General features: G+C 46.1%; 1 protein-coding gene across 2 annotated transcripts in view; it reads left to right on the top strand.

The window, feature by feature from the left end:
- LOC8027605 (spliceosome-associated protein CWC15 homolog) overlaps positions 1-8,972 on the top strand; it is a 35,721-nt gene extending 26,749 nt beyond the window's left edge. For both annotated transcript variants that reach the window (XM_029973089.4, XM_042293856.1), the window contains exon 6: positions 8,732-8,972. In XM_029973089.4, the coding sequence (XP_029828949.1) occupies positions 8,732-8,965 (234 nt within the window). In that variant the 3' untranslated portion in view covers positions 8,966-8,972. The remainder of the gene's footprint in view (positions 1-8,731) is intronic.
- Positions 8,973-19,230: the final 10,258 nt, after the last annotated feature.

Below are 19,230 nucleotides of genomic sequence, written 5' to 3' on the forward strand. Positions count from 1 at the left end.
CTATCCCCATGTTGGGCTCCGTGGTGGGTGGTGCGCTACAGATGCCGAACACCTTCCCATTTCTTATGGGTTCTAAACTAAACCAAAAACCTGATCGGGCCCTGAAAAGGGTCCGGACCGAAGTACACATAAGAGAAGCATTTGCACCCGTGGAGAAGTTTCCCCGATTTCTCGTCATGCATTCCGAAACGGAAAAACCGTTATCCAAGTTATCCCCTTTCCTGGTCTCTAAGACTCTTGAATCAATCATCGGTAAGAATTTTAAAGCAAAAAAAATGCCATCTGGAGATCTCCTCGTTGAAGTTGTAACCTCTCAGCAAAGCTCAGACCTGCTGGCGCTCAACATGGTTTCTGACTACAGGGTTACTGTATCACCCCACCGCACTTTGAACACTATAAAAGGCGTAATATCGGAAGATGACCTGCTAGAATCCCCCGAAGACGAAATTGTCGATGGCCTTCGTGACCAAGGAGTCATTGCTGCAAAGCGAATTTCTTTTCGACGGGATGGTCAGGAGATGAAGACAAAGCATGTCATTCTTACTTTTGAGCTGCGGGCGCTTCCGGAATCGGTGAAAGCAGGGTACCTGAACTGTAGAGTACGGCCGTATGTGCCAAACCCTCAGCGTTGCTTTCATTGCCAGAGATATGGCCATAGCGCCCAGAGCTGCCGTGGAAAAACAACATGTGCCAAGTGTGGCAAAAATGATCACCCTGCTGAGAATTGCTCTAATGCACCTTCCTGTATCAACTGCGGTGAACCTCACCCAGCTTATTCCCGTTCTTGCAGAAAATGGAAACAAGAAAAAGAAATTATAACACTCAAAGTGAAAGAGAATATCTCGTTCCCCGAAGCCAGGAAGCGATTCTCCTTCCTGCAGAAGGGGCCTTACTCTTTGGTGGCACGTGCAGGGGGTGTGCCATCAAAGTCTTCGGTAGGAACCCAGGTCTGTCCTAATGACCTGGTGATTCCACCACCTCCCCCTGCCTCACAAAGATTCGCTCCACGACTACGTATGTCGTTGGAACCAAAGAAATCACAGGGGCCTCCAGATGGTGCAGAGGCAAGAGATGCCTCTGTGCCAATGGATGGGAGAAAGGAGGAGAGGCGGCTACAGCAGCCTCAGGGAAAAGGCACCAGTGCCTCTTCCATTCCAAAAGACGGGCCATCGAACGATGTGCCTGCCTTGGTTACTCGGACCCCTCCCGGGAAGAAGGAGGGTGAGTTTTGTTTTAAGGCTTTAGGAGAGGCCTCGACATCTAAGGAGGTGCCCGTTCCAGCTGCTCCCTCAGCCGTTCCGCCTGAGGAGGAGCGGATGGAACTTGGTGAACCTCCTCCCCCTCGTTCGGTCCCACCTGATGACGTCAGGCTTAAAAAGTCATCCCAGAAAAAGCTCAATCCGCGAGTAACCCCACCCAAACCGCCCCTGGATACCTAGGGCAGGTTTCTTTTTCGTTTTGCTCTTATTTTAAACCATTTTTAACATGAACACGTATAGTTTTATACAATGGAACTGTAGAAGTCTCCTGCAAAATATTGATGACATTCATTTCTTTCTGGATGAGCTACAGCCCATTGCTGTGTGCTTGCAGGAGACATATCTTAACAACACACATACAAATGTTTTTAATCGTCACCGCGTTTTTAGAAAAGATAGGGCTTCAGACCACTCTTCTGGTGGTGTTGCGATCGTTGTACGGAGTGGCATAGCGTGTGTGGAAGTTCCTCTGCAAACATCACTAGAAGCAGTTGCGGTACGTGTTCTTGCTGATCGTCTCATTACGGTTGTGTCTTTGTATTTACCACCTCATCGTCAACTGCATCTTCATGAACTTCAAGGATTGGTTCAGCAACTCCCAAAGCCTTTTTTAATTTGTGGTGATTTTAATGCTCACAGTCCCATGTGGGGCAGTAAGCGCATGGACCCTCGTGGCGCTGTTGTAGAAAGACTTTTACTGTCCTCAGACGTATGTCTTTTAAATAAAAAAGAACCAACATTTTATAGTTCCACTCATAATTGCTTCACATCCATCGACCTCTCCATTTCATCACCATCATTACTTCCCTGTTTTTCTTGGAAGGTTTTAAACAACCCTTTCGGGAGCGACCATTTCCCGATTGTAATTGAAAGCCTTGTTCCTCTGCCGACTATTTTAAAACGAACCCCTAGGTGGAAACTGGACAAAGCCGACTGGGCGCTCTTTAAACTTGATGCAGTGCTTGACCCGTCAGTTCTAGCGAATTTGTTACCCGAAGAAGCGACAATGTATGTTACCGAGCAAATCATAAGTGCTGCCCAAGATGCCATTCCTCGCACCTCTGAAAATTTACCCAAGAGGTGTAGGCCTTGGTGGAATGAAGACTGTGCCACTACAAGGAAAAAACAGCATAGGGCATGGGATACCTTTCGGAGATACCCTACTTCTTCAAATAGGATAGAATTTAAAAAACTAAAAGCAAAGGCCCGATGGACCAGGAGAAAAGCTAAGCGCAAGACCTGGACCAAGTACATTTCTTCCATAATAGTTTTGTCTCAGAGAAGGAAGTATGGGATAGGTACAAAAGAATCAAAGGGGATTACCATTGTTTTGTTATTCCTCTATTTAGGTCCCCTGCGAATTCGCTGAAAGATGTTGCTAATGTGCTTGGAGAGCACTTTGAGAGTGTTTCCAGCTCCCAAAATTATCGGACGGAATTTAAGCGCTTTAAAGCAAGTGCGGAGGGTCACCGTATACCGATGTCCGGTTGTAGCTCTGAGCCATACAACACTCCTTTCACAATGCAAGAACTAGAAGTGGCTCTTGGCGCAAAGAAGAGGTCGGCTCCGGGTCCTGATGGAATCCACTATGAAATGCTCCGTCAATTGTCTCGAGAGTCACTGAACACACTACTACTTTTTTTCAACGACCTGTGGGAAGCAGCTTACTTTCCTCAGATCTGGAAACGGGCACATGTAATTCCTTTGCTGAAAGCTGGGAAGGACCCTTCGGACCCACGCAGTTACCGTCCCATCGCTTTGACGAGTTGCCTTGGCAAAACATTTGAACGCCTCATTAATAGGCGGTTGATTTATATTTTGGAGCATAACCACTTCTTCGCTAATAACCAGTGTGGCTTTCGAGAAGGGCGCTCTACTTTGGACCACATAGTCCGTCTGGAAACAACAATACGTGAAGCTTTCGTAAATAGGCAACATTGTGTGTCCGTTTTCTTCGACCTGGAAAAAGCATATGATACGACATGGCGGTATGGTATCCTCCGTGACTTGTATGGTTGTGGTGTGCGTGGTCGCATGTTGCGGTGTATAAGTAGTTTTCTTACAGGTCGCTCTTTTCAAGTTCGACTTGGCACCACACTATCCAAACAGTATATCCAGGAAAACGGAGTTCCGCAGGGAGGTGTATTGAGTGTCACCTTGTTTGCCGTAAAGATTAACTCGTTGTCAAGAGTAATTCCATCTTCCATTTCATACTCCCTCTATGTGGATGATATTCACATTTCGGTTTCTTCTTGTAATTTGTCTAGCTGCGAGCGGCAACTACAGCTTACCATTAACAAAATTAGTAAGTGGGCTGACGAAAATGGGTTTAAGTTTTCGCCCGAGAAGACTATCTGTGTGCCATTTTCTCTGCGTCGAGGGTTGTTTCTAGATCCAGAACTGACGTTAAACAGGGTTCCTATTAGTGTCAAAACAGAGCATAAATTTTTAGGGATAACGTTTGATAAAAAGCTAAACTTCGTTTCCCACCTAAAGGGCCTGAAAAAGAAGTGCCTTAAATCAGCCAATATTCTTAAAGTCTTAGCGCACAAGTCATGGGGATCCGACAGAATATGTCTGCTTCGCTTATACAACTCCCTTATCCGGTCACGTCTGGACTATGGTGCTATAGTTTACGACTCAGCAAGGCCGTCTGCACTCAAAATGTTGGATCCTGTGCATCATCTTTGTTTAAGGCTCGCCACAGGTGCCTTCCGCACATCGCCCATTCCTAGCTTGTACGCTGAATCCAATCAGATGTCACTTATGCACAGGCGACGTTATCTTGCAGTGACTTATGCTTCCAGAATACTATCCTATCCAAATCACCCAACTTATGGTGCTTTGCAACATTCTCGGTTTGCTCGTCTTTTCGAACATAAGCCCAGGGTTGTACCACCTTTAAGCCTTCGCCTTGAGGGCATTTGTACGTCTCTTGACCTTACCCTTGACGAGACCGACCTTTTGCAGAAAGGTGAAAATGAAGCTCCGTGGAGTATGTTGCCAGTCTCTTGTGATTGGTATTTTACTAGATTTAACAAACGTAACATCCCCTCAGTGGTGATTCAACAAGAATTCCTTGAGGTGCAGAAAAAGTATGATAACTACTCACATTTTTATACCGATGGTGCCAAATCATTGCATTTTGTAGGATCAGCATTTTACTCTGAAGGATTCAGTAAGGTACAGCGTCTCAAAGAATGTGCAAGTATTTACACGGCAGAGCTCTATGCGGTGTTGATGGCCTTGGAGTATATTCTCACCAGCAAGACGATGAAATCTATTTTATTCGTGGATTCTCAAAGTGTTCTCACCACACTTTGCTCAATAAAGGGAAATAAAAATAGACTGGCACAACTTGTCCGATCTAAGGTACAATATGGTCTGCGGCTTGGCCAAGACATAAAATTCTGCTGGGTGCCTAGTCATATGGGGATCCTAGGTAATGAAAGAGCAGACGAGTTGGCCACTAGCTCTAAGCACCTACTGCCAACTACCTCGCAGATTCCATTTCAAGACATGAAGCCCTTAGTAATATCATTAGTTTTCCAGCTATGGCAATCGGAGTGGAGTCTGGAATGTGAAAACAAACTTCACAGGATTAAACCAGCTCTTGGTATGTGGGAGAGTGCATCCCACAAAACCCGCCGCCATGAAGTTCTTTTGTGTCGTCTTAGAATTGGACACTCCTATCTCACCCACAAACATCTGCTGAGGGGGGAAGCCCCACCCCTGTGTGATGACTGTGGGGAGCGTTTAACAATTTTACATATTTTGTGGCTGTGCCCAGGGCTTGAGCAAGAACGACGTACATATTTCCCCGAGTTTTTTTCACACCAGATCCCTTTCCACCCAGCGCTGCTAATTGGAGAGACTCCTATAGTACCGTTTGATCGTGTCATAAATTACTTAAGAAAAACTGGCTTCCTACTGGAGTTGTAATTTTAATTCTATGACTCTTAACCTTGTTACATGACTCTTTTTAGATAATTTGTATTAAAAAAAAAGTCCTGAGTATTTCCCAATTAAACAAGCTTGGCGCAGTATGGCCATAGTAGCTTTGCGCCATAAAGCCCGTAATCAACAACAACAACAACCACTGCAAATTATTAATATTAAGATAAATTCAGTTATGAAATTTTACAAGCTGAAACAGAAATTATCATGAGAAAACGTGCAGGCATCTTGTAAGCGTACCCCATGTTCATCAGCGGTACAGCGTTCGGTGCATGCTTCATTCACAAAATCTGCCGACCACATTCGAAAGGATGGCATTAAGGAAACATCTTTTTGGTTTATGGACGCAATCCACTGCCGTTGGAGACTGGGGTCATGTGGAAAGCGATGGAGCTTAAAGACATTGCAGCCGCTCTCGCCTTGCTAGATTCCTTGCAAGCTTCGTGGGTTTTCGGACAGTATTCAACGCTTTCTGCCATTATTCGTGCGCCCTATGACCGAGCAATGGTGTCCCAATGACCGAGGGATTGTCGCCATCGAACCCGTGGCTCTAATTAAGTTTGCGAGTTTAAAACAGAAAAGAATGTGCAGACAAAGTTCGGGCACTGCAGACACCCAATACATACCTTCCAAGTTTTAAGATTTCATCATAAAGTGCCCACTTTCCAACGCTTTCTTAAGGTTATCGTATTGACAACAATATTTGTACAATTTTTTTCTAATTCCATTGTAAAAGAAAAAAAAAAATGTAAATTGTTTTTGTTTGAGCTACATCTCGCCAGTTTACAACTCGGTGTTGGCCACACTGATACATTGACTTGTATGCTAGGGGGTGCAAGTTACCGCTCGTTATAAGGGGTATAGCTGCTAACACCCATCCACCCATCCGAATCCAAAATAACTTTCTGTTTAGGAAATCTTCCTTGTGGCAATTTTGGTTGTGGCGCACGTCGTGCATTGTGTTACCGGAACTTATGCGCATGATGCCTTGAAACCACCTTTACAAAGAGATGTCGGGGAAAAACTAGTTTCAAGTGTTCATTCCCAGCTATTTGACCGACTTTCTATTAATCAAGACGTTGCGCAAGGGCGAGAGGTATGCATTTAGTAGTTTGTGCTGCTGCAATGTCAACATTTCGAACGCTGGTCGCCGGGACATTCTGTGTCATCTCAGTATGAAAAAGCACAAGGGCTCTGCAAAACTAGTTAAAACCAACGAGAAGCTCGGAGGGTACTTTAGCCGATCAACGGATCACAAAACTATCCGAGCAGAATGCCTTTTTACTGCATTTTTGTTGAACAGAGCGGGCCGTTCACGGCGGCTGATCACACCGGAGACCTTTTTAAGAAAATGTTCAGAGGCTCAAAGGGACTAACTACGCTTGTGCTCAAACCAAAACAGTGTCGATAATGAAGGGAATGGCTGAAAAACAGATTGGCAATGTTGTCAGTAGTTTCAGGAGTGTGCCGTTCTTGGTCGCGACTGACACGAGCAAAGACAATGACAATGATGCCAAGCTTTATCCCATTATAGTCACATTTTGTGACTAAGTTTTGAAGAATGAAACAGTTTTCATATTTCTTCACACAATTGTAGTGTTTTTTGGCGTCCCTTGTAGTATTTTCAACATTGTAGGGTTGGCAGGTCTGCCAACACCGGCCAAGCCTCTCATCCGGGACTTTTACTCTTTCTACTCAACCAGAAAGGTGAAAAGCGCCGGTAGCCCTTTCCCCTTTTCTCTCACGCCCTCTTTCAGTAAAACGGTCTATAAGCTCATTACCTATCTTGTTTGTGAATCCCCTCTTCTCCACAGATAATTGGTAACAATTGATGTGGTTGATATGGACAGCAAAGCAGGGAAGAGGCACCATTGTTCTTTACAGTGATTACTCGTGTCTTCTTGTGTATTTATTTATATATGTACTATAGCATGAGCCCACTTTAAAAAAAATCTAAATATTAGGTTCATATGCTTGTACACTAGCACAAACATGCAGCTGAGTGGTGTTTTCACTGTTCGAAAAAATTTAAAAAAAAAACAAGTTTTTCTTGATCAGAAGATACAACTGAGAAACAAGGATTTATAATGGCTCACAATGCAATTACTCCTTTTCAGACTGAAAGTGTCAAAGTGCTCCTGTGGGCCATTGGAGCATTTATATTGGGCAAAATGGGGAATGAGAGCCAAGTCAGAATTATTTTCTTCAAACGTTTTGTTTTCTTCTAAATTGAACGTTCCGAACATCAACATTTCTTCACATTGACACAAAAAAAAAAAAAAAGAGCTTGCTGCAAAGTGGACCACATAAAATTTTAGTTTTTTAGTTGTGACTCTTGATTAAAACACATTTGCTTTTTGATATCTAAAAAAAAGCACCCTGTAGCGGCAATTTCGTGCCAAATTACAATGTCAGGGCAATCAAATAACCTTGCTTTCTTTATGACGATTGCTCTGCCACTATTCCCATTCAAGCCACCTCGTCATAACCAGCTGACCTGAAAACCTCTGCACTGTCTTATTGACACCTACCTACACACTTGCATCCAGAGCACCAAGGCTGAGAATGCGTCAGTGCCTCTTACAAAGTCAACTGTAGAAGTTGTGTGCATAATGATGGTGGACAATTAGGAAGTGAGTGTAGACATTGTACAATAGTTTGCAAACTACTGCAAGAATACACCTTGAAACATTATAAAAAATATTAATGCAAGAGATTCATCTTTTTCATCATCATATAGAGCTGAACCACGCAGTGGCATCTGCATAGCATAATTTCAAGATGGCATGGCTCATTCGGTGATGCGTCAAACGGTTTATGCAGTTGTTTCTCGGTCTACATTAGACGTCTCTCTTTTTGTATTGCAAATGGGTTCACTTAGAGCCACAATATAAACCATGCTTCAGAGTAAGGACATCCCAGCCATCGTGTTGCTCATTGTGTCCAGTTTTCTGAAGCTTTCTTTCAAATCACGGGAAACACTTTTTCATCCTGCAGAAGTGTTAAGAGAGTCTGAGACAGGGTGAAACCGTATTGCCCCAGCTTTTTGGCACTGCATCTAAAGCTCAGAAAGTTGCCTTTTAGAATCATAACCATAGCTGTAGTCACTCAGTATGAGTGACTATCGTACTAGAGGCAGAAGTGAAACTCCTCTCTGCTGTTTTCATTCTGTCTTTAACTCTAACAAAGTGAAAGCACCTGCAAGACAGTCTTACCGCCGAATTCAGAAACCTCACTCAAACTACACTTAAACTGAAGGGCCCCTCCACTTCCTCGCGGAAGGCACGAGGGCCGGCGCTGGCCAATCGCGAGGACGGATCCGCCGTCGCGATTGGCCAGCGCCGGCCCTCGCGCCTTCCTCGAGGAAGTGGAGGGGCCCTTCAGTTTAAGTGTAGTTTGAGTGAGGTTTCTGAATTCGGCGGATAAAATAGGGTGTGAATGCTGCAAGTGTAGCTTATATAGTCGCTGGGTTTGCTGGAAACACGCTGAGTTGGTGTGCCCGTCCCTGCATGCAGGAGGCTGAGCGGAAGGTTCAGGAAGAGAGGATCCGGATGGAGAACATCCTGAGCGGGAACCCGCTGCTCAACTCGACCAAGGCGGAGTTCAAGGTGAAGCGACGTTGGGATGACGACGTTGTCTTCAAGAACTGTGCCAAGGGAGACCTGGAGGGCAGCAAGGAGCGCCACTTCATCAACGACACGCTGCGGTCGGAATTCCACAAGAAGTTCATGGAGAAATACATAAAGTGAATCGGCATACGGTGTTATCTGAATGAATCTTCTCACGTTGTGTAGCCGCTTTGGGGATTTTGCCTAGTCACTCGAATCTCACTGGTTAGAGAACAGCAGGCGTGGCAAATAGTCGACTCTCAGTTGGAAGTGAATTTGAATTGAGTATTGAATAGTAGTTACTGTGCACCGAATTTGAGCCAGAGTGTTGTGGGCAAGAAAACAAGAATGTTTTAAAGGAATCCTCACAGCATCCAGACCTACACATGACAATGTTGCTCAAATGATGCCGCCTTGTGTGGATGTTTGTCATGGATCATAAACAGTCTTTCTTTTACTGCTCTAAAAGGGGCACTGACAGGGTATTTATGCTCACCAAGGTTTTTATTTGCACATGACATGAAAGCCCAACTACACAGAACACAATTTGTGGGTCGCAATTCGTTTTCTTTCCGCCCCAAAATCGCCGATCACGAACTGGCTGGTTTGAGTCGCACTCACTCTCTTCTTTGTTGTCACGTGCCGTTTTCTATAGTTTAGACACAACCACCAAATATAATCAGTCGTGAATCATTGAAGGCACGCACTGAATAAGAATAGAAATGAAATATAAGTACCAATTTTTTGTGGCTTCTAGAAAGCCGCAAATACGTTAATTGAAGAAGGAAAAAAGACTTGCACAGTCGCGTGATTTTCGCCAACTCTTTCCTCCTCTTCATATCTTCTTCCTCCCTCCCCAGTTCAGTTTCGGTTTCGAGCAGTTGCGTTTTTTTACTTTATTAAAAATATGCATGACGCTGTTGCAAAATATTGATTGGGTAGTCTTCTGATACCATAATGAATCTCATGGAGAAAAATAAAACAAATTTTGGGGGTTTCAGTGTTCCCTTAATGTACAAGTACAAAAGGGCTGCGCAGCAATATATCAATGTGAATATCGACAAGGTATTGTCCCGTATTCTTGACGCCAGGTTACTTTTAAGGCCTGCGACCAAGATTCTACTGTCCTCAGTCTGCGGTATCGTTTTCAACTCTTTGTGAAAGTTCAGAGCCTCTCTGAAGGTTTCTGTCTACTGCAAAGTTGTCTACCGTAAAATACCAGGCAAGCGCCCACTCAAACTTGGAGATAATCGCAAACAAAATGGGGGATGGGCCCTTCTCTGGTCGTCAATTTTACATATAAATGTACTGCGTGTATTTTCTCAGATCCTACAAATTTGGGAATGGGTGCTTAGTGTGGTGTGGGCGGATGCACGGTATTCTACGGTAGTTTAGACAGTTTCCAGTCAACATATCCTCCATAAAAGAGGTGGTCGGAAGCACCAAACATGGCTTCAATTTCTGCATATCGTCAAAGAGGCTGAGAATCACTGGCGAGGACCTTGGGCTTTTTGCCTTGCTCCAGTCGCATCAAACTCATAGGCTTCAGCGTACCATATAGGCTCTGGCCCCACGGTGGATATTTGGAATGAGTATACTAAACGGATTTTAGTTTATTAAGAAATTTTAGAAATGCCTAAAAGTACTTTTATATATCAAAAACCGTCTTGCAGTCATTCAGGATGACAGCCGTGAGACCGGAGCCCTTGTTGGGGGTTGTGCTGCTTCACAACCTTCTCTCACCCTGCCAGTATGGATTCCGACCCGGCCGGAGTTGTGAGTCAGCCTTGGCTACAACTGTTCACATGCTGAGCTCATTTCTTGATGCCCGCAACCCCTGCAAAGTCGTGCAGCTCGACTTCAAACGGGTTTGACAAGGCGGACCACGGAATTCTTCGCAAGAAGCTTGCCAAGAGGGGAATAACGAGCTATCTCGAGGGGTGGATATCAGACTTCCTACTGAATCGCTTGCAACGAGTGGTATTCTGAGGGGCAATCTCAGCAGCAAAATGCGTCCTCTCAGGAATCCCTCAGGGCAGTGTCCTGGGACCAAGCCTATTTAACATATTCATAAATTACATCACATCCTCCATGCAGTGCATCCCCCTGCTGTATGCTGGTGATTTAACAATCATTCAACCCGTCCAGAACTCCCTCCAATACCGGAAACTGCAGGACGACCTGACCACCGTCCACAATGGGTGAGCGGCGTTTGGCAACTTCCGGTTCTTTAGGAAATTTTGTTTAGCTGTTGTCAAACGACGACGGTGATCTGCAAGCCTGTCTAAGCATGGTTCTGAAAACTACAGTCTGGAGGTTTCAGGATAATGCTTGTACAGTCTTGCAGTTCATTGTCGTCGTTTGTCAACAGCAAAACAAAATTTCCTAAGGAACCGGAAGTTGCCAAACGCCGCTCACCTATTGGTCTGTCCAAAATAAGCTCCTCTCAACATGCAGAAGTGTTCATCAACCCTGATCACTACATCAAGGAGGCATGCTACTGGTGAGAGTAGACTTTACCTGAATGGGACGGCACTCCCTATGACCAGCCGTGCAAGGCTCCTTGGTGTGACGATTGACGCCAAGCTAACTTTTTCAACCCATATCAGCGAGGTGACTTCCAGAGCCCGTCGTATGCTGGGCTTCGTGCTGAGAGTCACCCGCGAAGCAGGAGCCGGTGTGGTGCACCTTTACACTGCTCTCGTCCTCCCACACCTAGAATACTGCGCCGCAGTCTGGGCCCCCACCAACTTTCTCTGTCGACATCTCTTGAGTGTGCAGCGACGTGCTGATACGCAGTTCTGTAGCGGCAGGCCTTCCCCGATCTCCCGCGTTACCGCGACATAATCACACAGGAACCTTTGGGGATGGTGGAATGGAACCCACTCGCTCTTCGTCGCCAGGTGAAATCCGTCCGGCTTCTGACCACCTGCCTCCTACGAAAGGAGCTTCTACTAGTGCAGCATCTGCGCCGGACTAGGTCTGGTGGTCTGCAGCCGCTGTTCGGCCGGACTGAGCGGCATCAGAACTCTTTTCTGCTAAGGGCTGAGGCACTCTGGCGTTTCTGCCAAGGGAGCTGACGGAGTGCCCGCCCCTCGAGCGGCCAGATGTCAAAGCCTGGAGCAAGGAGGCATTAAAGCCCCTTGATGGTCTTTTTTTCAAGTACCGCCAACCATTGTTGTAGAAACGCGCGAGACACGTGCCGTGAGCGCGTGCTCCGCCGCCATTCGCTTCCAAGGGCCGCTCATTTCAGTGCTGCACCGCCATTTGCTTCCAAGGGCCGCTCGAGACATGGGCCTCGTGCACTCGCGCATTTGACGCTACTTGCAAGACACGTAAACACATCGAGGGGCTTTAGGAGGCATCGGGCCGCCTCCATAACAATGATTTACCCTCCCTTTCTCTTCCCCTCCCCCGTGTGTGTGTGTGTGCGTGCGTGCGTGAGTGTGCGCGTGCGTGCGTGCGAGCGAGCGAGCGAGCGTACATGTGTGTTGTGTACGTGTGTGTGTATGTTTTATGTAAAAATCTTACTTTGTTTTGTTTTGTTTGTAGTAATGCGGCACTGCAGGCCTCAGGTATGGGCCAATGGCCTTTCTGTGGTGTCGCAGCCCTTTAAGCTGAATAAAGATTATTATTATTATTAGTAAGGGCATGCCAGAAATAAAACAGATAATTATACAGCTAGGACCCATTGCATGTTTCCATATTTTTGCTCAATTTGTTTTACATAAATGGCGCGATAGTTTGGTAGATAAACCGATTTATATGCGGGACCCTCAGATCCACCCCTTTCGTGAAGGCCGCCATGTTTGGTGCGTCGGCGACCTTGCCCACCGCGCGGCGTGATGGACATACGGATACAACGGAGGATGTTAGAGGAGTTCTGTGAAGCTCTCGATCTGGTATTGGTTAACGCCCAGGTAAATTGTGATGGAAAAATAACATGGGAGAGAAAGAACTCGCACTCGACTATCGACTACTGTTTAATGTCACGGAAGATATACAATAGGTGACATTCACTTGACGTCACTCGCTAGGTTCGCTGCCATCACCCACCGCGGTCGCCATCTTCGAGGTCTCTTGCTATCGCGAATGCCATCAGGCCGGACCTTTTGAGCGTGGTTTAGCAGTATTTTACAACTTTAAAGGGTCTTTTTGATCGAAACTAGGGGTTATTCTTATACTTTGGTACTTTTGAAGCGCCGTGGGAGTATTTTTTGTGTGTTTTAGTTTGTTTTTGTCGCAATCGGACTCGTTTACCGCGGCCGCGTTGCTCCCTCGGCTCCATGAAGCGCTCCGTGTCGCCCGCCGAGCCGACGGCGGTAGCTCTTGCAAGAACTAATTTTTCTACTTTGGTGCTTTTGCAGCACGGTGTGATTACTCTTTGTTTTGTTTTGATAGTTTCATTATTGTTTTTCTCTAGTTGATTTTCTGTACTACGGCCGTGTAACCGTGTGGCTCCATCGCCGCTGTGTCGTACAACATACGTCGTGCCTTCGGTGTTCGTTCCTGTGCAGAAACATACCATGCGGCTCACAGAGTGCGCAGCTTATAAAAAATGCGGCGCATTTTCATTAGCCCAAGCGATTTAAAAACCGCATGTAAGCGATTTGGCGAGCGGGAAGACAAGCGACGGCGACCCGCTTCGCTGCCGCTCGGTCACTCGCGCGACGAGGAAAACCGCATGAAAGCGACGGGAGCACACGACCAAGGCGATGAGCGCTAAGTTTTTTAGAAATCCCAAAACCGAGCTACGCGACGAGTGACAGTGAAGGGTGAACCGCATGTAAGCGATTTAGCGAGCGATGGCGACAGCGACGGGGGTCGGTGACGAGCGACGGAGATTTCTCGCGGTCGGTCGTCGCGTCGCTTGGCTTTTGGATCTCTAGAAAGGGTCGCTTATCGCCTTGGTCGCATGCTCCCGTCGCTTTCATGCGGTTCGCCACGTCGCGCGAGTGACCGAGCGACAGCGAAGCGGGTCGTCGTCGCTTGTCTCGTCGCTGTCGCTCGTCTCGTCCCGTCGCTCGCCAAAATTGCTTACATGCGGTTCAGCCTTTACACACGGTACTTGGCGGCAACAAGGAAAACGGCCCGCCCCCGAGACCAACTTTTCTTCTCTCTTCTGTTCAACGAAGCTTCAACGATATGAAATTAGCACACACTAGCAGCGGACGACCGCGTAGCGTACCCAAGCCAGTCAAACAGAGACCTCGAAGATGGCGGATCGACCGTGGCGCTCCCTGGCAAAATCGAACCTGCAGGCTCAGTGAATACCACCTATAGACTTGGAGGTATGGAAATAGATGAGGAAAGCACAAAACGTCTGGGGAGCGACCATAAGAGAAACAAGATCAGATTTGTCACTGTAAAATCAGAAATGCAAAATCAAAACCAAGAGGGTAGAAATAACTTAAATGATAAACAATTACAGCAGGTATCTAAGCGGATCGAGAACATAGTATCCAAGTCACCGGAAAGAGAATGGACATATGAAGACTTAGTTACTGTTTTCAAAAGAGGATTAGAGAAATATCGAACCAGACAAGGAGGAAGAAAACATAAACGCAAGCTCAAAAGCTGGTGGGATAAAGAGGTTAAGGCAGCAATATCGAGACGCCAAGCGGCATCTAGAGAACACAGATGGGCAAAAAATAAGGGGGCTACACCAGCCGAAGTGACAGCAAAATGGGAGGACTTTCAGGAACGAAAGCGGGAGGCATCAGCATTAATACAGGCCAAAAATTGGGAAGGCAGGGGTCCAGTGGATGATAGAGATAAACCAAAAGGATAGGAATGCGGCAAAAAGGTTCTGGGAACACATCAGTGCGCAGGGAAAAAAGACCGAGGGGTACCAGCAGACACTAATCACACAGGAAGGGACAAAGTTAGAGGGGGAAGAGGCAAGGGAATACATTAGACATACAATCAAAGCAGCATTTTCGGAGTTAGAATCAGATCAGGGAATAATAGCATCTACACAACACAAGATAGTGAAGGAGAGGAAATGACCATAGGGGAATGGGAGAAAGCAGAAGGAAGGGTTTCGGCTGGAACTGCGACAGGTCCAGACGGCATACCAATGAGACTGATAAAAGTTCTAGGCCAAACAAGCAAATTGAAACTAAGGCAGGTGATTGACCAGATACTTATGGGAGGGGAGGTACCCAGTGACTGGAAATTGAGCAGGATGAGATTATTTTATAAGCGCAGGGGAAACAAAGACAGTATCAAATCATACCGACCAATCACAGTAACTTCAGTAATATACAGACGAGCTATGCAAATCGTAAAAAGAAGAGTGGAAGAATGGGCATTGAGAAAGCAGATTCTGGGGGAGCTCCAAAACGGTTTCAGGATGGATAGACGATTAGATGATAACTTGTTCATAATCACTCAGTGCATAGAGATAGCAATGACAAGCCAAAGGCCATTATGGGTAGCATTTTTGGACATCAAAGGGGCATATGACAATGTGAATCAGGAAAAACTTTGGGAACAACTAAAAGGGTATGGCCTAGGGGGAACCACGGTTAAGTTCCTAGAACGGGTTTATATGGAGAATAAGGTGATTATAAAATGGGAAGCCGAAACTACAAAACCAGCAGCAATAAAAAGAGGACTTAGACAGGGTTGCCCATTGTCTCCCCTGCTTTTTATGATATACCTCAGTGAGATGGAAAAAAGATTAGAACAGTGCAACCTAGGTTTTGACCTGAATTACATGTAGGAAGGACGTAAGGTAAATCAACTATTGCCAGGGTTAATGTATGCAGATGACATTGTACTCGTATCAGAAAGCCGTGAGACAATACAGGAACTGATTAGGATTTGCAGCAGGGAAGGGGACAGTTTAGGACTAAAATTCGGTAGGGACAAGTCGGGTATAATAGTTTTCAACGATGAGAAGGGGGAACACCTGGAGATACAGGACACAGTGTAAGAACACGTAGAAAAGTACAAATATCTAGGGGTCTGGCTCAATGAGGGAAGGAAATATCTAGAGGAACACGAGAAGAATACAATTAGAAAAGGGAAAAGAAATTCATCTATTATGAAGCTCAAGGCACTATGGAAGTATAACAGATGGTCAGAGGTATATGGAAGGGAGTGATGGTGCCAGGACTGTCTTTTGGCAATGCATTACTGTGCATGAAATCTGAGGTTCAATCAGGGTTAAAAATTCGACAAAGAAGCGTAGGCAGATTGGCGCTGGGAGCACATGGAAAAACACCAAATGAGGGAGTACAGGGGGACATGGGATGGTCATCTTTTGAGAGCAGGGAGGCAATTAGTAAGTTGAAATTTGAACAAAGGTTGACTGAAATGGATGATACGCGGTGGGCACGTAAGGTATTCAAGTATCTATACATGAAAAGTTTAAACACAAAATGAACAAACCGAACCCGAAAGCTTACATTTAAATATCTACACGCTGATGATGGGGCTGAACAGACTACGTCAGTGAAAAAGAAGGTGAAAGAGGCGGAGAGGAACATGTGGGAGGGGAGAATGCAGGAGAAATCAGCTTTAGCAGTGTACAGGTCACGAAAGCAGGAGATAAGAAAGGAAAAGCTATTTGACAATTCACTGGGAAGTGCTTTACTGTTCGAGGCAAAAACGGGAGTTTTGAGGACGAGGACGTATAGGGCTAAATTTCAGGAGGCCGACACATTATGTGCCGCCTGCCATAATGATAGCGAGACACTGGAGCACTTGGTTTTGAAGTGCACGGAGCTTCGTCCTGCCCTCCCTGAAGGGGTTACGGATTTGGCCGGGGCCCTGGGTTTCACTGGCGACGATGGAAGGACGGTAGAGAAAAAGATTACAGTGACAAAGAGACGATTAGAAGATTGGTGGAAATTATCTAAGGAAAATTAAATGATGGACAACTAACTAGCACAGCTGGGAACAGGCGGGACAGAGGAAAATTGGGACTCCCTCCCGCGTGGCTCCGGCCCAAAGTCTCAACCCTGTCTCCCAGTGGGTCCGGTGCTGGGGTAACGCCGACAAGGTTTGACCAGAGGAAAATTGGCGACTCCCTCGCCGAGGGGAAGAGGCAGGAGGGTGATGTTTTTTAGTTTTTTTGCCCGATCCCCCGAAGGTCATCCTAGTGATATCCCACACTGCCTGGTGATAGTTAGGGGTCTTTTTAGACTTAGGCTAGGTGGCGCAAGCTATCGCCCGTTACAAAGGGAATAGCCATTACCATCCATCCATCCATCTCCTCGCACATACTCGCAGACTTGGCTCTCTCGGCCTCTCGCGCTTCAGCTTCCACGTTTCGTGACGGTGACGTCTACGGCACCACTCGCTTCGCCGGAGTTTTCGACACAGATCGCAGCAGCAATGAAAGGGATCGATCATCGTATTATCAAGAGATGTTCGAAGTTGGTCATTTTGACTTCGATCCGCTGGTGACCAGCTCCAGAGATGACGGGACCGTCACGGGTGAACCTCTCAAGTGCATGCGGGGTGGAAGGTCAAAGGGCAAGGGGGCGAGAGCTAGAGTAGCGTTTGGCCACTGGCGCCTTCTTCCTTGCTCGGTAGTCAAGAATGAGCGGGCGTATTGCTCATGGTTCGCGTGTTTTTCTTTCCGGTTTCTTCTATTTCTTTACTTTCAGATTTAATTAGAGCTAGTGCATTCAATGACGACAATTTCCTGATCATCAGGACACAATTGTTCGGTAATTAGCGGCGAGATGTTTTGGTGGCGTCCTCCTATGGTGCCCTCTCGTGGCGTCATTACCATGTGGACAGCAAGTTCGATGGTGTTTGCAATTAGCATGGTGGAAGCTTGAAATCATTGCGCTCTCAAAGCAAAAGTGCCACCACCGTCGAAATTTAAGCTCTTACATTCCTCTTATTTCTAGAATCTAGATAAAATATTTGCTGTCGCTGGCGTCGGCCTTCCAGAATTAGCCGAATGCTGACTATGACAGTCAGCATTCGGCCAATCCTGGAAGGCCGACGCCAGCGACGCTTTCGATCGCGCACATCGCCAATAGGCTCCTTGCACTGACGTCACATCGCATACTTTTGAACACCGTGTAAAAGGAGGAGAGGGAAGCTGCTTTTGTAAGAATTTTGAGTGACAGGTTAATCTTCTATAATCTTCTGGGAGGAGAACAGCGGCGTCTTTGCTTATCCGGGAGGCACAAAGGAGGATCCTGATAAGAGGGGGAGCTCCTTCTTCCCCTTCTCTCGTGGCTTGCACATGACGTCATTTCCGATGTCCTCCAGAGAAGAGGGGAAGAAGGAGCTCCCCTGTTATCAGGATCCTCCTTTGTGCCTCCCGGATTTGCACAGGCGTCGCTATTTTTTTCCCAGAAGATAATCGGAGATTAACCTGTAACTCAAAATTCTTACAAAAGCAGCTTCTCTCTCCTCCTCTTACATGCATGATGTTCAAAAGTATGCGATCTGACGTCAGTGCAAGGAGCCTATAGACCTTTTCCGCTTACTCTCTCCCCCGACCGTCAAGTAGGCATATCCGGTATGGGCGAATCCCGGAGAAAAGCTCACCGGAGAAAAGCTCACCGGAGATAAGCTCACCGCAAAACCGGCGGATGCTCAGAAAAGCTCACCGGCCATAGAGCGTATGCGAAGAAAAGCTCACCAATTTTTTTCTTCTTCATTTTATATGGAGGCTGTTGGGTAATGCGTAACATATATCAATTTATTATCATTAAAATTCATCAGCTTTGTAGAAAAGAAAGTGTCTTATTTGTAAAATTTGTAGAGCTTATTGTGTATATTGCCTCCAATTTATTAATTGCAGGTGAGCGTTTTCTGTGGCTTAGTCTGTAGGCAACGAAAGCCGAACTGAAAACTTAATGAGCTTGAAGAACAAGAAAACGTTCGGAAACATAATAATGCCTGCCTTAAACCTAAAAAATCAAAATTCTAAATGCCTAAAATACGAAAGTGCATGCGCAACAACGCGGTGCCTGAAGTTGTCTTTGAAGCTTTTGTTAACCTTTGAAAACTGGATAAAACAGTCAATAGGATATCGAGGCTTCTTTCTTCCACGGACATGCACGCTTTCTAGCCGTTCGTGCTGGTGTTTTCACACGTTTCCTTCGTGTGATAGTGCCCTTCTACGGCGAGCCACCCATGACCTTCAGAGCTGCACACTGGCACGTTGTTTCTCGTGACCTATATAAGAATTAGTCTTCTGTAATATAGCGAATTCGGCGAGTTGGTAAACGTTATACATGTTGAAAACCGCTCAAACGACGACGACGACAGAGTGAAGACAACAAACACGACAGGACGAAGCTGTTCACGTAACTAAAGATTTGTTCGTGAAATTAACAGAAAGAAAACAGCGTAGCCGACATTGATTACATCAGCAAACACCTACTTATCTATTAGGCACTACACAATATTTGGAGCTGAAACGGTTC

The sequence above is a fragment of the Ixodes scapularis genome, unplaced genomic scaffold, assembly GCF_016920785.2.
Source record: "Ixodes scapularis isolate PalLabHiFi unplaced genomic scaffold, ASM1692078v2 PGA_scaffold5__190_contigs__length_132052651, whole genome shotgun sequence".
NCBI lineage: Eukaryota > Metazoa > Arthropoda > Arachnida > Ixodida > Ixodidae > Ixodes > Ixodes scapularis.